At 33.4% G+C, this 21,348-nt stretch overlaps 1 protein-coding gene across 1 annotated transcript in view; it reads right to left on the bottom strand.

Moving 5' to 3' along the window:
- USH2A (usherin) overlaps positions 1–21,348 on the bottom strand; it is a 998,601-nt gene that overhangs the window by 265,873 nt on the left and 711,380 nt on the right. Inside the window, exons 42-43 of the mRNA XM_051996749.1 lie at positions 20,424–20,546; positions 3,351–3,514 (exon numbers count right to left, since the gene is read on the bottom strand). Of these exons, the coding sequence (XP_051852709.1) occupies positions 3,351–3,514; positions 20,424–20,546 (287 nt within the window). The remainder of the gene's footprint in view (positions 1–3,350; positions 3,515–20,423; positions 20,547–21,348) is intronic.

The raw sequence follows: 21,348 nt of genomic DNA, 5'->3' as shown, positions 1-21,348 counted from the left end.
CAAAAGATACTTCTTGGTACCAAAGCAGCAATGCTGTAAGGAGTATGGTTACTGTAGTTGCTTTTCCAGTGTTTCTTTATTGATGTGTTTTCCCATATTGTGTTTGTACTCCTAGGAAAAGTTGTACATTGGGCTGGACTATAAAAAGCTTGAAGTCTTAGAATATTACATGAGCCTGGGTTTTGATGATCTGATGTTTAAAGATCAGAGACAATACTTTCTGAACCATTTTTTCTTCTTTTGGCAGTACCTATTCCAGGATTTTCCAAACTCTAATAGTCAACAAATATTATATCTCAAAATCTCTGTGGGTGTTTAGGTAATATACATGCATATATACACAAAAACATAACAGAGACAAAAGGAAGAGAGAGGAAGAAAGAGGAAGAGAAAAAGGCAGAAAGAAAATGAAGAAGACAAAAATTAGGAAAGAGAAGGAGAGAGAGGGAAATGGAGAGAGAAAGAATGACTTTTTAAAATTTCTTTTTGGATAATAGAGTGTATACCCTTACCTGTCAACTATGCCCTACAAAGCAGGAAAACAATTTAAAATTAGTATTGTAGGAAATCAGTAGCATTTTTTGGGCAAGAGAATAACTAATGTACTTACTTGATAGCATTGTTCTTAGAAAGAAAATGATAAAAGACCATGCTTTGAGAAAGATGACCCTCTTTTGATATTTAACCTTTATATTCACAAATAGGTATCTGGGAAATTTCTATGGTACGAATGGAAATAAAAGCCGATTGCATTACCTACATACAGAAGGTCAGAGGTTCAGATTACTAAGGTAATGAAACTTCAGTGAGCTGCTTCAGATCTATTAAGTTTGTCAGTTTTTATAAGCAAGCTTACTTCAGGCATGCAATTATAAAATAAAGAGCCTATACCATCGAAAATTCGCCAGCCAATCTTTAAACAGAAGTATTTGCAAGTCATCTGGGGGAAGGGGGGGAATCTTGCTTTGTGAGCAAGTTTCCTATTTAAATGCAAGGGGAGGGTTCACAATAAATGATACAACCTAGTCCATCTCTACAAAAAAGATTCACACATGCCCAAGTTGAAATATACTCTTAACGTGAAAGTCTATCTGCTTTCCTTTCTATGTTTCAGAGAATATCCACTAGCATCAATTAACCTCTTTATCCTTCCATTAAAATGGTTTAAATGGACACATGATCCAAGTGACACAGTTTATTAGAATATGGCATGCTCTTAATACCTCCAGGATTGATAGCCATTTGTTAAGATGAGCTAATAATACTTCTCCTGTGCTAGTTATTTAGTGACAATGTAGATCAACACAACTGGTGTCGGTTTTAATTTCCAATTAACGTTGCAAACAAATTGGGACTAAATCACTCAAGGGACCAGTAATGAAATATAAAGCATTTTTCTTCTAGGCTGCTTCAAAATCTAGGCTGGGTCAGAAGGGAGTGGGAGTTGTTATATAGCCAGCTAGTTGCCTGGCAGCCTTTTGTAACTTTATTTCTCATTCAGAAAATGGATGGTTTTCATTCATAGAGGTCAGAAACCTTTTTTTACTGATATATCTAAAAAGCAAGTTTTTCCTCACCTTCTTGATTTAGAGGGAAAAATCTAACAAAGCCATAGTGATTAAACTTTCTCAGTGGCCTCAGGCTTGGGTTGTCTATGTGGATGATCAGATTGACCATCTCCAAGATGAATTCAGTTTTGTTTTATTTTTTGTTCTCATTGCCAAAATGGATATTCATACCATTTGAGCTGGAGAGCACCTGAAGGATCATCATTTGCCAAATACCATTCTAAAGAGGGAGACATTACATCCTTGGTGAAAGAATAACAGACTTGGAATAAGGAAAATCTATGATTCAAAGTTCATTTCTGACACTAGTTTGTGTGACTATGGACAAATCACCAAACCTAGCATCTGTAAAACAAAAAGAACTTTATCTACAGTAGCTACTTTCTGATTTATTCTTAAATCCAGATGAGAATATATGTGTAAAATGCTGCAAATCTGGGAGTCATTATACAGTAAAGATAAATAAACCTATGGGATGATGAATTTCCAATAGAGAGGGGCCAGATCAGTGATGGTAAACCCACATTCTGGGGAAATTATATCGGTTGTGATTTAGCACAGAAGTCTGAGAAATGATCAGATAATTGAAAGATGAACCATGAGAACTGTTACCAAAAATTGAAAGAAAAAATGAGTTTCCATAGAAAAATTACAGTTGGTAATATCAAATATTAGAGAAAGGTCAAAAAAAGAAAAGGACTAAGAAAAGACCAACTGATTTGGCAACTGGAAAATTTTGGATAACTTTGGAAAAAAACAGTTTTAATGGAGTGATTAATCTGGAAGCTAGATTGTAAAGGACTGAAAAGTATATGGGAAAATAGAAACGAGAGATGACAGCATTTTTAAGTAGTCATAGATCTATAGAAATATCAGTTTTTTCATTACTAATCCCATGCAATTTGGTTATTCTAGCTATTGAGATGACCAGGTCAGACTGATGTTGTTTGAGTGGTCTCAGTTCCTGGTGGTCAAGAGGTTAGTGGCAATAAGAGAGTTGTTAAGAATTCCCTTTAAATCGGCCACAGGTTTAGAGTGAAAGAATTCACTCATTCCCAAATTATTATTTGCAAAATGCAAGTTTATTGTTGCATAGAAATTTGTTTATCAAGATACTGACTTTTATAGTGGGAAACTTATTGGAAAATTGAGTTTTGGCCCTAAGAATGCTTGCTTAGTGGGCAGAAGGGTCCTGGCAGCTGAGTGAGCTACCTTGGTCCATCTGCAAAGACTTTGATTAAGAAAAGCTGTTACATTGGGTATCTTAGTGGGGGCTGGCACAGTCCAAGCAGATCAGACCAGGTGGGGGCTGGGACAGATCAGATCAGATCCTCAATTGAATGAGAATTTAGAATTCCTATGGGAGTTGATTCTCTCATCCTAAAAGGTTTCCAGCTCTGTCTGGAATCCTCGAAGCCTGGGAGATCCTGATCAAAGAGAACACAATCTCAGAGTGATAAAGGGAACAGTTGTCCTCCCCCTTCAAGATCATATCATGCATTTGACTAATCAAGTAATCAATGAGCACTTATTGAGCATTGACTACATACTAAAACACAGTGCTGGAGATATAGAGACAAAAATGAAATCAGGTGTTTTCTTCAGAGAGCTTATAATCATATAAACACCTAGAAAGAAAATTTAAAATTACTCAGGTTTCAGACCTAGGATTAATCCAGGTCTAGATTGTGCCTGTTAAAACAGGATAAGTCCATAAGGTACCTGAAGTCTTTGTCAACACAAGCATTTTAAAAGGAGCAAAAACTTTAGAAATCCACTTACTTGGTTTAGACCATTCAACTTTAATTGCTGTATGATTCAGATCCTGCACAACCAGTGTAGTACTCTTCTCTGGGATTCCTGCTAAAGTAGTCACAACTGCCTCCTTGCTTGATCCATACCCCATGATGTTATGCACAATGAGTTTATACTCATAAGTTGTATACCTGAGACATCATTTTTGTAGAAATTAGGTTTATTCTCATACTTAACAAAAGTCAACAACAACAAAAACTTAATTGCATGTAATTGTATCTTTTCTTTCTATAAACGAAACTAATAATTTTGTTCTAAAAGGAAACAGTTTTGGCTAGTAATGCTGAATGATCTTAATGTCACTGTTTTAAAAAGATACTATGTATCATTTCCTTATTCTTATTGTTTTCAGAGGTGGTAAGGATTATAGCTCAATTCAAATGCAATTACCACTCTGGCAAAAGGCCAGATTTTAGATCTGAATTTGATCCAGAGAGTTTCCAAAGAGTTTTATTGTTTCTCTTTGGGGAAACTCATCCATTTTAAGGTATCAAAATCTTTCATCACAGTTTCTTTTCTGTAGCAATGCCCTCTTCCCATAATCCCATTGATAGATAAACTACAAAAGTAATAACTGTGATCAGTGCATATAATGCACACCTACTGAGAGCTCTGCATGGTGCCTCCTGGGAATATTCACATGATAAAGAACATAGTTGACTCCATTATGTGAAAATTAAATTTCATTTTTCAGAAAGGAAACTAGATATAAACTGGTCATGCCATAGACTAAAACAGTAGCAGAAGCATAGTTATACTAGAGTATGGATTGGGTGTCGTAGCACATGCTTTACGCAAACCACTGGTTAAAACATTGATTTCCTCAGATGCGTTGTCTGACCCAGAAAGAATGAGATTAAGGAGTATTTTAACTGATTTAAAAGCTGACTATCCAGGGAAATGACCAATCTGTAGACCACAGTCCCATATGTCCATTTTATAGGAAATTAACCCACTGTAACTATATTCAACATGGATCCTAAAGGAATATAGAACATGCAACAAATAAGAAAGCATTCTCCCTGACGACCATCATCAGGTGAAACATTGATATATGAGCAAAATAATGAAAATATCTCATTCACATGTAGTGAGTAATATACATTAAGCCCCTGTACCACAAAACCATCAAGTTTTTGGTTTTTGTTTTTAACTGGTAGTTTTCTTGTAACCCCATCTTCTATAAAGTTCTAAATAATCAGTCATTATAATTTTATGAAGCTCATCTAAACATGGAGGCTTGAGATGTCATTTAATAGCGAGACTGATCTTTAAACCAAGAAGATCTCAGTTCAAATTTCACATCAGACACTAATGAATTTTGTGATGCTGGGCAAACTATTTAAACTCTCTTTGCCTTGGTTTCCTCATCTGTGAAATGAAGGAGATATATCTGATAAACTCTGAATTCCCTTACAACTCTAAACCTATGTTATAATGATTCCCCAAATTAATCTCTAAATTAGGGATGGCTTTCACTGTCACAAGAGGGCATGACTTTAAGAGTCTGTCAATTAGCATTTATTAAGCACTTACTATGTTCCAGGCACTGAGATAAGTGTCAGGGAAACAATGAGAGACAGTCTATACTCTTATAAGAGTCACAGTCTAGCAAAACACAGGAGTCCCTGTGATAAATATATTGCCATGTAAATGGATAGTATTAAATGGTTTGAGGAAAGGGTTTGGTTAGAATATTTCGTATGTTAATGTTAATGTTGCTGATTATACAGACACAAGGTCAATTTGTGCAAATGTCTTCTTTGATCTACTCTGTCATAATGGAGAGGAATATAGGTATTATCCAATCCATGCAAAATTTCAGAAGCTCACATTTCAAATATCTACCTCAAAAATGTCTTGTTTCTACTTGAGAATACTGCAACTACATTTAAAGTAGTCCTATTGTAACTCTACTCATTCTCCCCAAATATCTCATGACTTTCTAGCTTATGTAAGACCTATACTCTTTTACTTCCGTTTTAGCCACTCTCCTTTTTTCATTTTCTAAATCAGCAAGAAGTCCCTTGACATGAGTAATATAACTTTAGAAGCTTCTTTTATAACAGTAATGACCATCACCAACAATAAATTGCCCTCCTTATGCTACCAATGCAGCTGGCACTTAAACCTGATTTCTTTTTCAGTAGTGGGGCTGGATTTGTGCTGATCCATCTAAACACTCTCATCCATACCTCTATGTGACTAGTGGTATTCAGTTGAATGTTAGCTACCCAGGGTTAAGAGAACAATCTGTGGCCACGGAACAGAATGAAGCTAATGGCTCTTATGGGAATTGAACCTATGACCTTGGCTTCATTAGTACATTCCCTGTGTAAAAGACCAATACTTTGTGTTTTAGTTTGTGAGAACAGGATCCCTAAGTCTCTTTGCTACAACATTTGTAATTTATACTTAGCTTCATTATTGATCTATACATTTAAGAAATCATATTCCCACAGTTTTAAGACATTAATGAAAATGAATACTATTTCTGTGCTTTCTTTCTATGAGTTAAATTAACATCAATGAGGGAACTAGAAATGCTAAGTTTTTAATAGCCTCTCTTGGGTTTGACTTTATGCTATGATGCCTTCTGTGATTTCATCATTATTTAGTTATGGTAAGCACATGATTTAGGAACCTGTGTGTGAAGCTATGGCCACACATACAGAAGCAAATGGACCAATTGTCTGTAGAATTTCATAGAATAATTCAGTAACTATCTAATCCAAGTCCTTGATTTTTATAAATGAAGCAACCAAGATGTGGGTAGGTCATGGGACTTGCCCAATGTGACAGTTAATTAGAGGTAGAGCTTGCCTTACTCTTCTGGCTCCCAATCTAGTTGTCTTCCCACTACATCAGATGGAGCAATCAAAAGGAACACAATTTGCATTCTTCATTTTATGTCAAATTTTTTTCTGGTGCCTTTCCTTTAGGTTTTCAGGTTATGTATATCAAGTATATCAATTGTGTATATCAGGTAATAACTCTTGCACTGTTTTAATTTTTTTCTGTGAAACAGCTTTTTTTATTCAAGAAAATGTGCAAATTCTCCTTATTTTGCCCATGATATTTCTATTGCATTTTTAATGATTCTTTAGATTTTTAATGCATTACTTTCACTAGCCCATTTATGTAATGCTCTGACTATATGTTAGGTTTTCCAATTCCCTCCTGCCAAAAATAGGGTTATATACTTTTTGTTTGTTGATTTCTCCATCTATATTGCATATTTAGATAGAAATACAGTTTAGAATATATAGATCCTCATATGAAATGCTCCTATTAACACAGAGAAACATTTTTTTTCCTGTTGTAAAACAAAGGTGATGATTAAGCATTTTATAGAGCAAAACTCATACTTAATCTTGTTACAGAGACCAATATTTCTTTTTATTCCTTCTCAAAGTTATTTTCCCCTCAGCAAGCTAGATATGTTATAGTGTCAAAGAACTAAAGCTGGGGGAGAACCTAGAAGTAATCTGGTCAAATTCACATTTTACAGATAAAGAAACTGAGGCACAGAGTAGTTGAATAACCTGATCATGGGTCATAAAGCTATTGAATACTAGAGAAAAAGCATTTTAAAGTGAGTGCAATTGGTCTAAATATTTTCAGAAGCATAAGTTGGAAGTAAACTTATCACAACACTGATCCTTTAAATTAGACCTTCATGAGGATACAAATCAACGATTTTACAGAAAAAAAAAACCTATCATTTGCATAAGTATTTAGAGATTATATATATTTTATATTTCTTCCAGATGCCCAATTGGTACAGAAAAAAGCTTTTCCTAAGCAAGGAGGGCCTGGTTCCAAATCAGAATCTAATAGACAAGAGGGTAACCAAGAAAGTAGCCGGGTCAGACACCAGAGTATCAGAAATGTCATTATCCTAGTGGTGAAGGTGGACGACATGGAGCCTGACACATTGTAAGCATTTATTAAAGGCTTCTAGACTGACTTTAAGAAGGATGCAGACCAGACAAGGTTGCATAAAAATCAGAGCCATACCACTAGTTTTTTTTTTTTTTCAGTGAAACATCACATGTTATTGTCTTACACCTTTCCAAGCTGTGGGCTTTTATCCTTAATCAATCAACAAGTATTGATAAAGTATATTTTGTGCCAGTCATTATGCTAGGGATACAAATACAAAGAATTAAACAATTCACATTCTCAAAGATAATCTATAAGCAGCGATATTCAGGACATGTGTATGTTGTTCATCCTTCATTTTCAGGGAGATGATACCATGATTAGCAAGTAAATTAATTTTAAGTGAGGGAGGGCTGTGCAAAATCACTAGCTTCATTTACTCCTCCTCTTTTCTTTTCTTTTTTCTTTCCCTTCCCTTTCTTCTATCCACACAGGGGATCATAACCCTTGTCAGTGGGTGCTTTGTCCAAAGGAATGTGTATTTTTATCTCTGAAATCTCACAGGATATCTTGGGGTTTGTTAGGACCGTGTCTTAAATCCAAATCACTATGGATCTCATTGATTGACCAGCAATAAGTACCAGGCCAAGGCCATTTGATCATTATTTGGGCCCTGATTGGCTCAGAAGGAAATCACCATAGTTTCTCTTTTGGTCAGAAACCCTGAGGATCTTTCCCTCCCAGATTGCATCTCTCTCTGTCTCTGTCTTTCTCTACCTCTCTCTGTCTTTTTGTCTTTGTCTTTGTCATTTGCTGTTTCTGTCTCTGTCTCTTTGTCTCTATCTCTCTCCCTTTCTTCCTCTCTCTCTCCTTCCTTTCCTCTCTCATCTCTTCCCCCCCTCTTTGTCTCTATCTCTCTCTGTCTTTCTGTCTCTTTCTCTGTCTCTCTCTTTCTTCCTCCCACTCTTCCTCCCTCCCTCTTCTCTTCTCTTCTCTTCTCTTCTCTTCTCTTCTCTTCTCTTCTCTTCTCTTCTCTTCTCTTCTCTTCTCTTCTCTTCTCTTCTCTCTTCTCTTCTCTTCTCTTCTCTCTCTCTCTTCTCTCTCTCTCTCTCTCTCTCTCTCTCTCTCTCTCTCTCTCTCTCTCTCTCTCTCTGTCTCTGTCTCCCTCCTTCTCTCTCTCTCTCCTTCTCTTCCTCTCTCTTTCCCTCCCTTTTCTCCTTCCTTCCCTCTTTTTCCTTCCCTCCCTCTCTCTCCCTTCCTTCTCCCTTCCTCTCTCTGTCTCTCTCTCTGTTTTTAATTAGGCAAAAGATACCATTTTCTGCCTCATTTCTTACCTAGTTTTAATCATTGATTGGCCATTGCCTCAGTTATTTGGGTTAAAAGACCTTAGATTAAAAAAAGCCAAGGTCTTCCATTGCATCCAGGCCCATCTCCAAAGGTCCTGATCTATATCTTGCCACATGTGAATAAAGAAAAAAGATAAATATATAAATATAAATAAATAAATAAAAAGTAGTTAAATGTAAAATAGCTTGTGAAGAGGCATTAGCTTTAAAGAAAGCTTTCTTTTTGAAGACAGTATCTAAGTTATACTTAAAGGAAAAAAGGGAAGCTATGAGGCAGAATTGAGGAGGGAGTTCATCCAAGGCACAAGGATGGATGGGAAAGACAAAGAAACAGCAGATAGAGTGGTATATATGAGAAGCAAAAAGGCCATTTGGCAGGATAATGGTCTTTTTGGAAGGGGACATAAAATGAGATTGAAATGATAGTTTGAGGCTAGATTGTGAAGAACTTAAATGCTAAACAAAGAAATTTATATTTTACCTTCAAAAGTCAGAGGTATTAAATCTATCCCTCCTCATACTTCTGAGGTCTGGCCTCAGATTAAAATGTGATTGGGAAATATTAAAATAATAAAAATACAATACTGCATATATAATGTTTTTAAGTTAAAATACAATTTGCAAGGATCCTTATGTGTGGTTGAGTGGCCTGTTTCTATTGAGCTTATGATCATTGCTATAAGAACAGAGGACAACTGAGGTTTGTTGAGTAGGAGAGTGACAACTTAAGCAAACAAAAATTGCTTTGGAAGCTGTGTGAAGAACATATTGAAGTGAGGTTAGATTTGAGGGAAGGAGATAAATTCAGAGGCCATTAATATAATCTAGATGAGAGATAATGAGTTTTTTTTTTAAACTAAGGTAATGACTAAGTGAATGGATAAATGAGGTCAAATATAAGACATTTTGTAAAGGTAAAAATGTCAAGATTTGGCAATTATTTGGATATGTGAAGTGAAGATGCATGAAGACTTGGGATAATACCATGGTTATAAATTTGGGAAGTATAATAATGTCTTCAACTGAAGTAGGGAAGTTTAGAAGAATGTTGGGAAGGGAAATTAATTATATTTTATACTGCATTTTGAGATATTTCTAGGACATCTAGTTTGAAATGACTAGTTGGTAATGTGGAACTGATACTTAGAAGAGCCAAATATGTGGATCTGTGAGTCATCTGAACCAAAAAATAATAATTAAATCTATGAGGTCACCAAGAGAAGAATATATAGAGAAATAAAAAGAGAATCCAGGACAGAGTCCTAAGGAATATAATATAGAAGATGTGATAACAAAGGCAATTAAGGAAAAATTAGATATTAGGCCATCTTGCAATCTTTGAGCTCAGTGCCTTTTTTTTTTTGCTATAATGTACTGGTCTGAGATTACACCTAGAATCTACTGAAATTTTCAATCTTTGTATGATCATATTGTAGTAATTATCATGTTTATTTCTTTTAGAATATTTAATTGAATCCCAACAGAATTTAAATAAATTTTAAATATAATTTAAGTGTATAAAGGAGTCACAAAGACCATTTGGCTCACTGAACAAGAATCCACTCTACTATATCACAATCTACTCTTTGCCAGGAAATCTTGAGTGAATATTGATTAGAAAAATTTTATATCTCAAAAATATCTCAAAAAATATCGCAAATTAAAATAACTGTGAGGTACCACCTCACACTTATCAGAAATGACAGATGATGGAGGGGTGAAAGAAAATAGGCAGATTAATAAACTGTTGGTATAGTGAAATGGCTCAACTATTATAGAGAATACTTTAGAACTATGCCCAAGCAGTGATAAAACTCTGTATATATGGCTTTTAATACAGAAATCATTAATAAATCTGTCTTTCAAAGAAATTAGAGATAAAGGAAGAAGACACACATGTAGAAAATATATATATAGTAGCTCTTTTATGGTGGCAAAGATTTGGAAACAGAAGAGATACTCATTAATTGGGAAATAGCTGAACAAGTTGTGGCATATGACTATGCTATACTGCATACAATTGTGCTATAGAAATAATGAAGGGGGTAGTTTCAGAAAAAAATAGCAAGAATTATATCTATTGATACAAAATGAAGTAAAACAAACCAGATCATTGTGCAAAGTAAGAGCAACATTGTAATAATAGTCCACTGTAAAAGACTTGGCTTATCCAATTAATATAATAATGTGAGACAATTTCAAAGAAATGATGGAAAAAATGTCATCTACCATCAGAAAGGTAGCTGATGAATTCTAGTGCAAATTGAAGCAAACTATTTTCATTCTCTTTATTTATCTTACTTTTTTTGAAATATTATCAACATGGAAACGTTTTACATGATTTCATGTATATAAATTGATAAATTGCTTGTTTTTCATTGGGTTGGGAGGAGGTAAGAGGGAGGAAGAGAATTCGGAACCCAAAATTTAAAAAGAAAAGAATGTTAATTAATAATAAATTAAATTTAAAAAGAAAAGAAAATACTGAGGGGAGTTATACATATTCCCAAAACATCCAATTCTACCTCATAGCTTTAATTTTTGAGAAAATATTTCTTACATATATCTTAAATAATATTATAAAAGGGCTCCAATGTTCAAAGTAGGATTTGATTATAATGAATGGATGATTTTATTATTAAAAAGCGATGGTTTATTATAAATTATGTAAGCATTTTGTGAGCAGAACCGAGAATTTAAAGGAAATGGATGATAATATACAAACATATCCTAACCAAGTCAGTTTTAGAAAGATAAATGAAATTTACCATAAATGAACTACCAAAGGGGAAGATTTTGTCCTGATAGATTCATAAGATTAAGCATTTAAGGAACAAGTAAGTATATGCTGACAAAATATTCTAAGTAGTTGAAAAAACCATACGAAATGCCTTTCATGAGGCAAATATAATTCTCATACACAAAAGAGGGAATAATAAAATAGAATAAGAGATTTATGGACCAGAATCAATAAAGAATATTAATTTAAAATCCTAGATAAAAATACTATAATAATACATTTAAATGTATTCACTACGAGCAATTTGAAATTATGTAAGAGATAAAAGTGTGATTTAGTATTAAGAAAACAATTATCATAACCCCATATAAATATCATAACATCATAATTATATGAACTAATACAGAAAAATCCTCTAAAAAGGCTTCATTTATCCTCAGAACTCTAAAACATAGGCTTAGAAAGGTCTCTTTTTGATAAAATAAAGATATATCCCAAATTGAAAGTAAAGATTAGTGGTGATGGAAAACTATTAGAAACTTTTACTGTAACTATCAGGATAAAGCAAGGATCTTTCCTTTCCTGGCTCTTGTGTGAATTTAAAAATGGAAAATAACAGGGGAAATAATCTAAGATAAAGGAATTAAAATCATAACCACCAACAAAACACAGATATTTTATCCATTTACAAAATCATTAGAGTTACCTTAAAAAACAACAAAAAATTATCAGATAAATTGACATGAAAAGTAGTTTTAATAAAGTAGCATGGAATATTTTTTTTCAAAACTTATAAGCAATTCTATATGATAATAAAACATAGGGAATCATGAAAAGTAACTTCAAAATAAAATCTGGGTCAACCTAGCAAAACACACATAAAATGTACAAATATAATTATAAAATATTCTTTGGAGAAAAAAAAAACTATAGAAAAATTATAGGAACATTATTGCTCATGGCAATGTCACATTAAAATAATAAAACTGATGATACTATATAAGTCAGTTTACCATTTTATAGGTCAAACTATGAAGGTATCATTCTATAAAACTAGATACAATATTAATAAAATTTATTTGGAGAAACAAAAAGTCTAGACACTCAAGGGAAAGGTTTTTTTTTTTTTAGTTTAAATTAAGGGGGAAATAAATTTGTAGAACTTGAAATATATTATAAAACACAATTTATAAAACTGGTATTGATTTTTAAAAGAAAAATTTAGACCAGTGGGAGAAACTAGATAAGCAAGAATCAGGAACAGTTTAATTTACTAGCTCTGCTCACTAAAACTAACAAATTTCTAGGGGGAAATGTCTCTAATTGACAAGAAGCTCTGGCTAAAAAATAAAGCAGTTGTCAGAAAAAGAGGGTACAGAAAATTAGACCATCACTCACACCATATCCCACACTAAGTTCCTTGTATGTTTATATGTCTTTATGCTTGTCTGTATATATGTTTTGGAATATGGGGAAGTAGCAATCGGATTTGTGATTTATATGTCACATCAGTAAAAAGAACTCAATTTTGAAAATTTATTAATTTTTACAATGAAGAATTTTTTTTAATATTTTGAGTTCCAAGTTTTCTTCCTCCCTTTAACCTTCCCCTCCACTCATTGAGGAGGTGAGGAACAAAATACGTATCATACACATAAAGTGTACAAAATATATTTCTATATTAATAATTCTGCAAAAAAGCAAGAAAAATAAAATGAAAAAATATTGCAATCATCTGTTCTATCTTTCTGAAAGTAAATAGAATTTTTAAAAATCTTGAGTCCTTTGGAATTATCTTAGATCCTTGTATTGATCAGACTAGCAAAATTGTTCACTTTTGATTTTCATTACAATATTGTTCTTACTTTATACAGTGTTCTCCTGATTTTGCTTACTTTACTTTATCATTTGATATATATTCTCAGGTTGCTCATCATTTTTTATAGAACAATCATATTTAATCTCAATCATTTACCACAACTTGTTCAGCCATTCTCAAATTAGTGAACATCCTTTCAAATTCTAATTCTTTGTCACCACAATAACATCTACTATAGATAGTTTTGTACATATATATTCTTCAGAAGGGAATTCTTAATTGTAGAAAGCCCTATCTTTGATTCAGTTCAGCAATTCATCCATCTAAAATTTAGTCTTAAAGGATTGTCTGGGATGTTGACAGTTATGTTATTTGTCCATGGTCATGGGATTATTATGTATCACAGTCAGAACTTGCATTTAGTTTCCCTCTCTCAAAGTCTAACTCTCTTTTGTCTATGCTAATCTGATTCTTCCCAAATGAATATGCTACCTTATTTTTAAAAGTCAATTAAATCATCAATTTAAAAATCATTTAATCATCGATTAAAAAATAAAGAATGGAAGGAAGCTCCTTTTAGAGGAATAGCTAGCAAAATTTCTTAATTTCACAATGGGCAGAGATAAGGATAAAGGAAAACAATTTTAATTTGATCAGATTTTAAAAAAGCTTTTTCACAGACAAAAGTAATATAACTAGGAAAGAACTGCAGAAATAACTGCAGAAAAAATGTATCTCAAATATTTCTGACAAAATCAAGTTATTTAAGATATGTAAACAGTTGACAATAGATGAATAGTTTTCCGATTAATAATTTAAAGTTATCAATAACTATATGAATGACTATTTCAAATTATTAATAATAAGACAGACAAAACTTAAAATCATTGCGACATTTTACCTCAAATCCACAAATTGGTAAAAAGAAAAAAACAACAAATCATAGAAAAATGGAAACACTAGTAGATTTCTGAAAAAAAAAAAATTGGTCCAACAATTATAGAAAGCAATTGAGAATTATGCTATTAAAGTAAATAAAATGTCCATACTCTTTGATTCAGAGATTCCACTGTTAAACATATACCCCAAGTAGATCAAAGTCAGAAAATTATGAGATATGGCAAAATACTCATAACAGCACTCTTTTAGTTACAAAGAAATGGGGGAAAGTAGATAAACCATCAACTATTTAAATAATATTTAAATGTTAATGGAATGTTATCACTGAAAATAATGATGATCATGAGGAATTTATAGAAACAGGAAGCTTTGTATCAATTGATCAGGTATAATTATATGGCTTGCTTTTGTTTACATAGTTTACTTTGGTATAAGTTAAACATCATTGAGTATATGAATGTATAAGATATACGAGGAATAATGATGATGTAAAAACTAAAGATATAAATAAAATTCACTATTATAAATAGAAATATTATGGAGGTATATATTTATATTCTCATATCAATTTCTGGTGCTAAAAGCTTAAGTTTGCTGATTTTGAAAAAGAAGTAAAGGAATATTATATTTTAAAGTTTTTTATATTGCTCTCCTAATCTGAGTGATATTTGCATTTGTCATATATTTTTATTTATTCTTTTAATTTATCAAGTCTGAAACTAATATGCTGCCATTTTGTTAATACTACATTATATGTGGTCACTCAGTGCTGAAAAGGCAAATGCTTTGTTGGAAAAAAATGTAAAATGTAAACTTGTTTCTTTTTATGATGAAATACAGACCTTACCAGTAAAAGGCAAATTCTTTGGTACTGAAGTGGAATATGATGGTTTGCAAAATGAATTGTTAAGATCTAGGCTCCTGAAAACAAATGCAAAGCAAAAATACCATCTGTGCCTATATCAATATCAGGAAACTGTGAAATGGATATGGCCTTACCTCTCAATCTCCCCTTCTGTTGAAACAAATTCTCCTTTTGTAATGTGGAGGGAAGCTAAAAAAAATCCCATCAGTTATCAAGATTGGGAAGGAGGAAGGCAGAACCTTCATTTTTGCTAATCTTCCAAAGATGCATATATAATTGTATCTTATGAATTATTTCTTCAATATCATGCAAATACTTTCCATAGTACCAATCTATTCTTTAAAAGGATTATGAAGCAAATTATCTCCAGTGTGTAGCCTAATCTCAGGATACTAAAGGGGAGTGCTCATTTTATTACCTGGAACTAAAATTGCATTGACCTTACTATTTTGCCCAAATAACTAGGCTATCTGCCAAAGATTTAAATATATTTCTTACAATGAAACTGTGATTATAACAGGGTGCATTGTTATAAGAATTACATTTTCTTTACATGCCAGAATTTTTACTTAGATAGTTTAGTGATTTAACTTTTAAGAAGTATTACTTTTTAAATGAGGGGAAATTATACTTTTATTTTTCTCCATTAAAAGATAATGCTACCAAAGTTTCTTTGCAAGAGAATTTTGAGATAGAGTCTAGTAATAAACTATAACACTAAAAAAATAAACTTTTCCAGGAAATTATACATGACTGAAAGAGGAGTAATCATGGCATATTTCATAGTATTACTTCAATGGAAAGTAAGCTATTAAAAATTGTCAGCTCTGCTTTTCCCACTGAAACAATAAAGATACAATAGATTACTCCTTATTCTTTATTCTGCCTTAGTTTGTGAATGAAGTCCAGAAAGAAACAGAACCCTTATACTTTTGCCTCTCCATCCTATTTTTTTTTCTATCTGAAGATCCAGAAATGGAGGCAGTAAGTAGGTAATGCTGAAAAGCCTAAAGATTGATTGATAACTGAAATTGAGGTAGTTCCTGCCATCTTGTCAAGCCCTTCATGACAGGGGTTTCATGACTCACATAGGGCAGAGCCATGCAACAGCAGCACGTTCACCAGATTTTTCAAGTGATGAAAATGTCAGGAAATCCAAAGTTATGGTTCCCCCAACAACCATAACTTGGCCACATTGCACAGAGTTATTAAGGTAGAAAAGTTAGAACCTGACAGGTAGCATAAACCTATGGTTACACTGGGGCTGTGTCTACACATACAAAGGGAAATAGAGTTTTGAGGTCGTTATCAAGATAATTCAAGGAGAAAATCCCCTTTTGTCAAAAATAGCCATGTAACTAAAGAAGAAAGTATTTTGTTTTGTTTTGCTATTATTTCTTGTGGATTACTCAAGCAATCACTCATTGCTTCACCTAATAATGTGTTATTATTACCTGAATAAAATTGGCCAGGAATACTTTGATGAAAACAATTTCATTAGTTCAAATAAATAGATTGTGGTATAGTAAGAAGAAGCCTTGATTTGGGGGTCAAAGAACATAACTTTAAATCCAGGTTCTATCATTTACTACCTGGTTGACTTTAGGCAGTCAGTATCCCTAGTGCTGTTTCCTTATCAAAATTTAAAGAGAAGAGAGTTGAACATAGATGATCCTTAAAGTTCCTTGCATCTCTATGTCTGATTCTAAGTAAAGAAAACTATTTGAGAAATTGGCCCCAACATATACCTGCTTTATTCACAGAAATATCTTTTGAAAATGTAGACTCCATACTTTTATATCCCATCTGGCATAGCAATTCCAACCTCATAAAACCATCATTTCTCCTTGGCAGCAGCAAGATGGTACAGTGGACAGTGCCATTGGTTTGGAGTCAGGAAGACCTCTGAGAGGTTTTTCCTTAAAGTCTTGCAATGGATATTACTCAATTTTGAGATCCAGAGACTTAACTTTAGCATTGGCTTTGCTACTAATTACTTTTGAGATCTTTGGCAAGTAATTTAACTTCTTTTCATTACCTCATCTGTAAAATGAGACTAAGTCCCCTCTAGCTCTAAAAATCTAGGATCACTGAGATCCTATTCCCACTCCTCTTTTTTTCACTATTATCTCTATTCAATTAAATAGCTGATGGCTCTCAGCAGGCAGTACTACCATCTCAAGTTTTTTCAAGAAGTCCCAGGATAGCTTTTGTAGATATTTCCTGGATGTAGGAAAATTTGCTTAATTGACCAACTGAGAATTCATCCCCTGCTATTCAACATACCGCTTCAATCTATTCATGGTGCCTTCATGGTGCCCAGTTTTGGTAATTTATTACCATTGTCATAGATACAAGCTTCTTGATGCTACTACTGTATCCTAAGCCTCTGAATCTATTTGGATAAGTCCTACTTCTCCCAAGATTACTCCAACAGTTTACCCCTTTCAGCCCATTGCACTGTATTCCTTGGAACACTTACCTTATCCTCAACAAACTCCCCTATATTTCCCTCAACTTTTCAGCTAACATTCTTTCCACTTCTTTATTTTAACTTATTCTGACTTTCTTATGATATTTCATCCATAAAATGTCATTCCTTCCACTCTGCTTATCCAACAGGATCAAGAAAGTGGGTTGGTATACTCCTTGCTTCTCACTGCTTTTTTTTTTAGTTCATTTCTTTATTTATCAGCCTTCAACAACTTTTCTTCCTTTGAAGTTCATGCAATTATTTTCCCATGTTCTCTCTATCTTTGTTTTTGGAACCCACTGATGTCAGCTTAACCGGTAAACTCTCCTAACTATGTTAGTATCTAAATCCTCTCTACTCCATCTTTCATAATTATCCTCAGTTGTCATTATTGTTGTATAAGTTACTGGATTCATGTCTTATCTCTATCATCTAATTTGGACTTGGAAAAGATACTGGAGTTATTTGTCATTTCCTTCTTCAACTTATTTTACAGATGAGGAAACTGAAGCAAATAGGTAAAGTGACTTTCCAAGGTCACACAGCTAGTGAATGACTGAGATCAGATTTGAATTCACAAAGTTGAGTCTTCCAGACTCCAGTCCAAACTATCCACTGTGCCACTTAGCTGTTCCCTAATTGTCTTTAGTGCTTTAATATTTGTGTTAATTATTTCTCTAATATTCTTATTATATAATTTCTTAAACTCATTATCTTTAAAGACTTCTTTCCTACTATAGTCACAAAAGGAATGTGTACATGAATAGCTTGGATGTCACATCTCAATTTATAAAACTATATCATATTAAAGATGCTAGAATCCAGAATTCTACTCTTTAATCACAATCTCCTATTCTTCTTCTTATACTCTCATTCATAGTAAAATTAACCTTTATTCTCTTTGTGACCTCTTTTAACCTTTCCTCTTCCATCAATCCAGCCTCCCTATTCTGGCTTTATCTGTCCTGTATTCAGGACTGTATTCAGTCTCAATTACTTGATCTTCTGCTTGTGATGATTCAATAGTCTGTTGATAGTTAGTAGACCTTCACAAAGGAATGAATCTAACTTTTAGCACTTGATTTCTCTGTCCATAGAATCCATGGAGATTCAGTAAGTCTTTTGGGGTTTCTTGTTGGGGGGGGGGATTGGAGTACCTCTTCCCAACTCTTCCACATCTGCCACATTCATTTGCACAAGGTAACTAGAGCAATTGTTGTATAGGCCAGACTCAACATGAACTTTAGTTCCCCACCTGCCTTTTCTGTTTCTTTCCCTGAATTTACTTCACCAAACAGCTATCTTGAGAGATGAACTTTTGTGGCCATCTTTATAATTTGGGAATTCTTAGTTTTCACACTCAGTGCAAACTAAATTGCAATAGACACTTCCTCCCAAAAAAACAACTACCATAATGCTTTTTAGAGGAGATAATCATTGACTGGACAATTAGCCCAAGCCCTAGACTGAACTTTGATAGATTTTAATCAAGCAGTGAAGAGCCAAGGTGAAGCTTATATAACTATTCATACACTTACAAAAGGTTTAATGTTTTGATATTTTAAGCATCAAACTCCTAAAAAGGATTGCTTTCCATTGTAATACATGCTTCCCTGGAAAAGGGAAGACCTTTTTTCAAAAGGAGACTATGATTCCTTGAGGGACACTGTAATATAATGAAAAGAATAGCAGAATTCTAACCAGAATATATGAGTTTGAGATCTTCTCCCACTACTGACTAGCTGTCACCAAGTTACAAACCTTTCTTATTCTCTAACTTTATCTATGAAGTAAGCGTGAAGCATTTAATAAAGATTACTGTGATTAGTCTATCGACAAATATTTATTAAGCACATAATATGTGCTAGGCACTAAAAAGAAAGAAAAAAAACCTTTCTCTCAAGAAGCTTACATTCTAATAGGGGAGATAATGTTTAATTAACTAAGAATTTATAAGATACATAGAGTACAATGGAAGGCAATGTTAGAGAAAAGGCAAAAACAAGGAAAAAAGATTATGGTGTGTATATTGGGAAAGATTTGTTCCAGAATGTGAAGTTAGAGCTGTATTTAAAGAAACTCAGGAGGTAAGGTAGAATTGAGGAGGGAGGCATTTCTAGCATGGGCTACAGAGCCATTTTGGCAGCTAGATGGTATGGTAGATAAACCACTGGACTTGAAATCAGAAGACTTATCTTTATGAGTTAAATTTGACCTCAGACACTTACTAGCTATGTGACCCTGGACAACTCACTTAACCCTGTTTGCCTCAGTTCCTCAGCAACAAAATGGGCTGGAGAAAGACATGGCAAGACCACTGCCAAGTGGCACATCTGCCAAGAAAACCTTAAATGGGATCACTGAGTGGAACACAACTGAAATAACAATAATAATAATAGTCAGTTAAAACACAGAGATTGGAAGTGAAATAAGTAAATGGTAAGAAGATTGGAAAGGTGGGAAGAGGCCAGATGGTGAAGAAATTTAAATAACAGATAATTTTTTTCATATTACCAAAATTCTATAAAATGAAAATTTTGTGACATTTGTGATATTGTGTCATTTTGTGACAATTATCATGAGAATCAAACAAAACAGAACATAACTGCTTTACAATGCTTTACAGAGAATGGATTACTGCTGCCATCATTGTTACTGCTTCTACTGAGGTATTTCTCCAAATCAGTCTGTGTTGTAACACTGTCAAAGTTTCCTTTTGAATAATGCATCTTTATAGAGAGTATCTGGCTGCAAGTGCAGATACTGACATCATCCAAAGCCTAGCTACAAAACATTTTTAATGTTTTTAAATGCACAGTTCAGAGTGACGAACAATTACCCTTCTGACTGTTGCAGTACAATGATTAATGCCATGGATGAGAACAGAACATGTTTTTATTACATAACTGATAATCTGATCACACAACAGAGACACAAAGAACACTCTGAACTATTGAATATACCCTAAACAAAATGCTAGCATTGGTTTTTTTATAGTTTGTGTAATCTCACCTGCTAAGACCCTTATCTTCGTAAAACCGCTGAGTTCCTGAGTAAATAGTGCGCCACAGATTTAAATCTTCAGGGGGATTTGATGCAAGTGGTTGCTGGATTTTACGTCTCAGAAGCTCATATCTAACACAAAAGACAAGCAGAACACTGGGATTATCTCAACTAATGTTATTACCAAAATTCAGGTTGTTCTGTCTGTATGTGCGTGTGTGTGTGTGTGTGTGTGTATGTGTGTGTGTGTGTGTGTGTATCTATTTAAAGAAAACAAATAATTCTGTTCTTACAGATCCCAAGTTTCACAGAGAAGTATTTTTTGGGGGCAGATGTTAGGTTTTTAGCCAGTTACTTTAAGAAACTGCTAGAATAGGTGAGTGAAGTATTTCACTTTATTTCATTCACAAGAAGCTCATTATTTTAGATAATTTGACATAATCAAATTTGCCAAACACTAAGGTCAACTGCAATCTCAAAAAGGCAAAATGCTTCAAAAGTTGACAAAATAATATAATTGTTGTTGCTAAAATTTACCCAATAGTGAAAATACTGAGTGTCCTCAAAGTATTAATGTAATTTAAAATTATTAAAATTTAAAACTTCACTAAGACTTTGAGGACAAACTGTATGCATCTAGCTTCAAACTGTATACTCTGCTGATATCAACTTTTGAAAACCTATTTTGAGAAACTAGTCTGGTATAATAAAAAAGTACTAAGTGGTTGAAATCCCATTTCTGATTATTACCTGAACTTGGTCATTTAACTTCCTTGGATATCATTTTCTTTACTGATAAAAATGAAGAATTTGAACTGAAGAGTCCTCTAAGATATCTTCTATCTAGGCTTTAAAATCTATGGTACATGACCCCCAAATTAGCTCTTTATATGGTAATTATGATATGAATTTTTTCCATGGTCTATACTGGCTG

The sequence above is a fragment of the Antechinus flavipes genome, chromosome 4, assembly GCF_016432865.1.
Source record: "Antechinus flavipes isolate AdamAnt ecotype Samford, QLD, Australia chromosome 4, AdamAnt_v2, whole genome shotgun sequence".
Lineage (NCBI taxonomy): Eukaryota > Metazoa > Chordata > Mammalia > Dasyuromorphia > Dasyuridae > Antechinus > Antechinus flavipes.
This window is presented reverse-complemented; position numbering and strand designations above follow the sequence as displayed.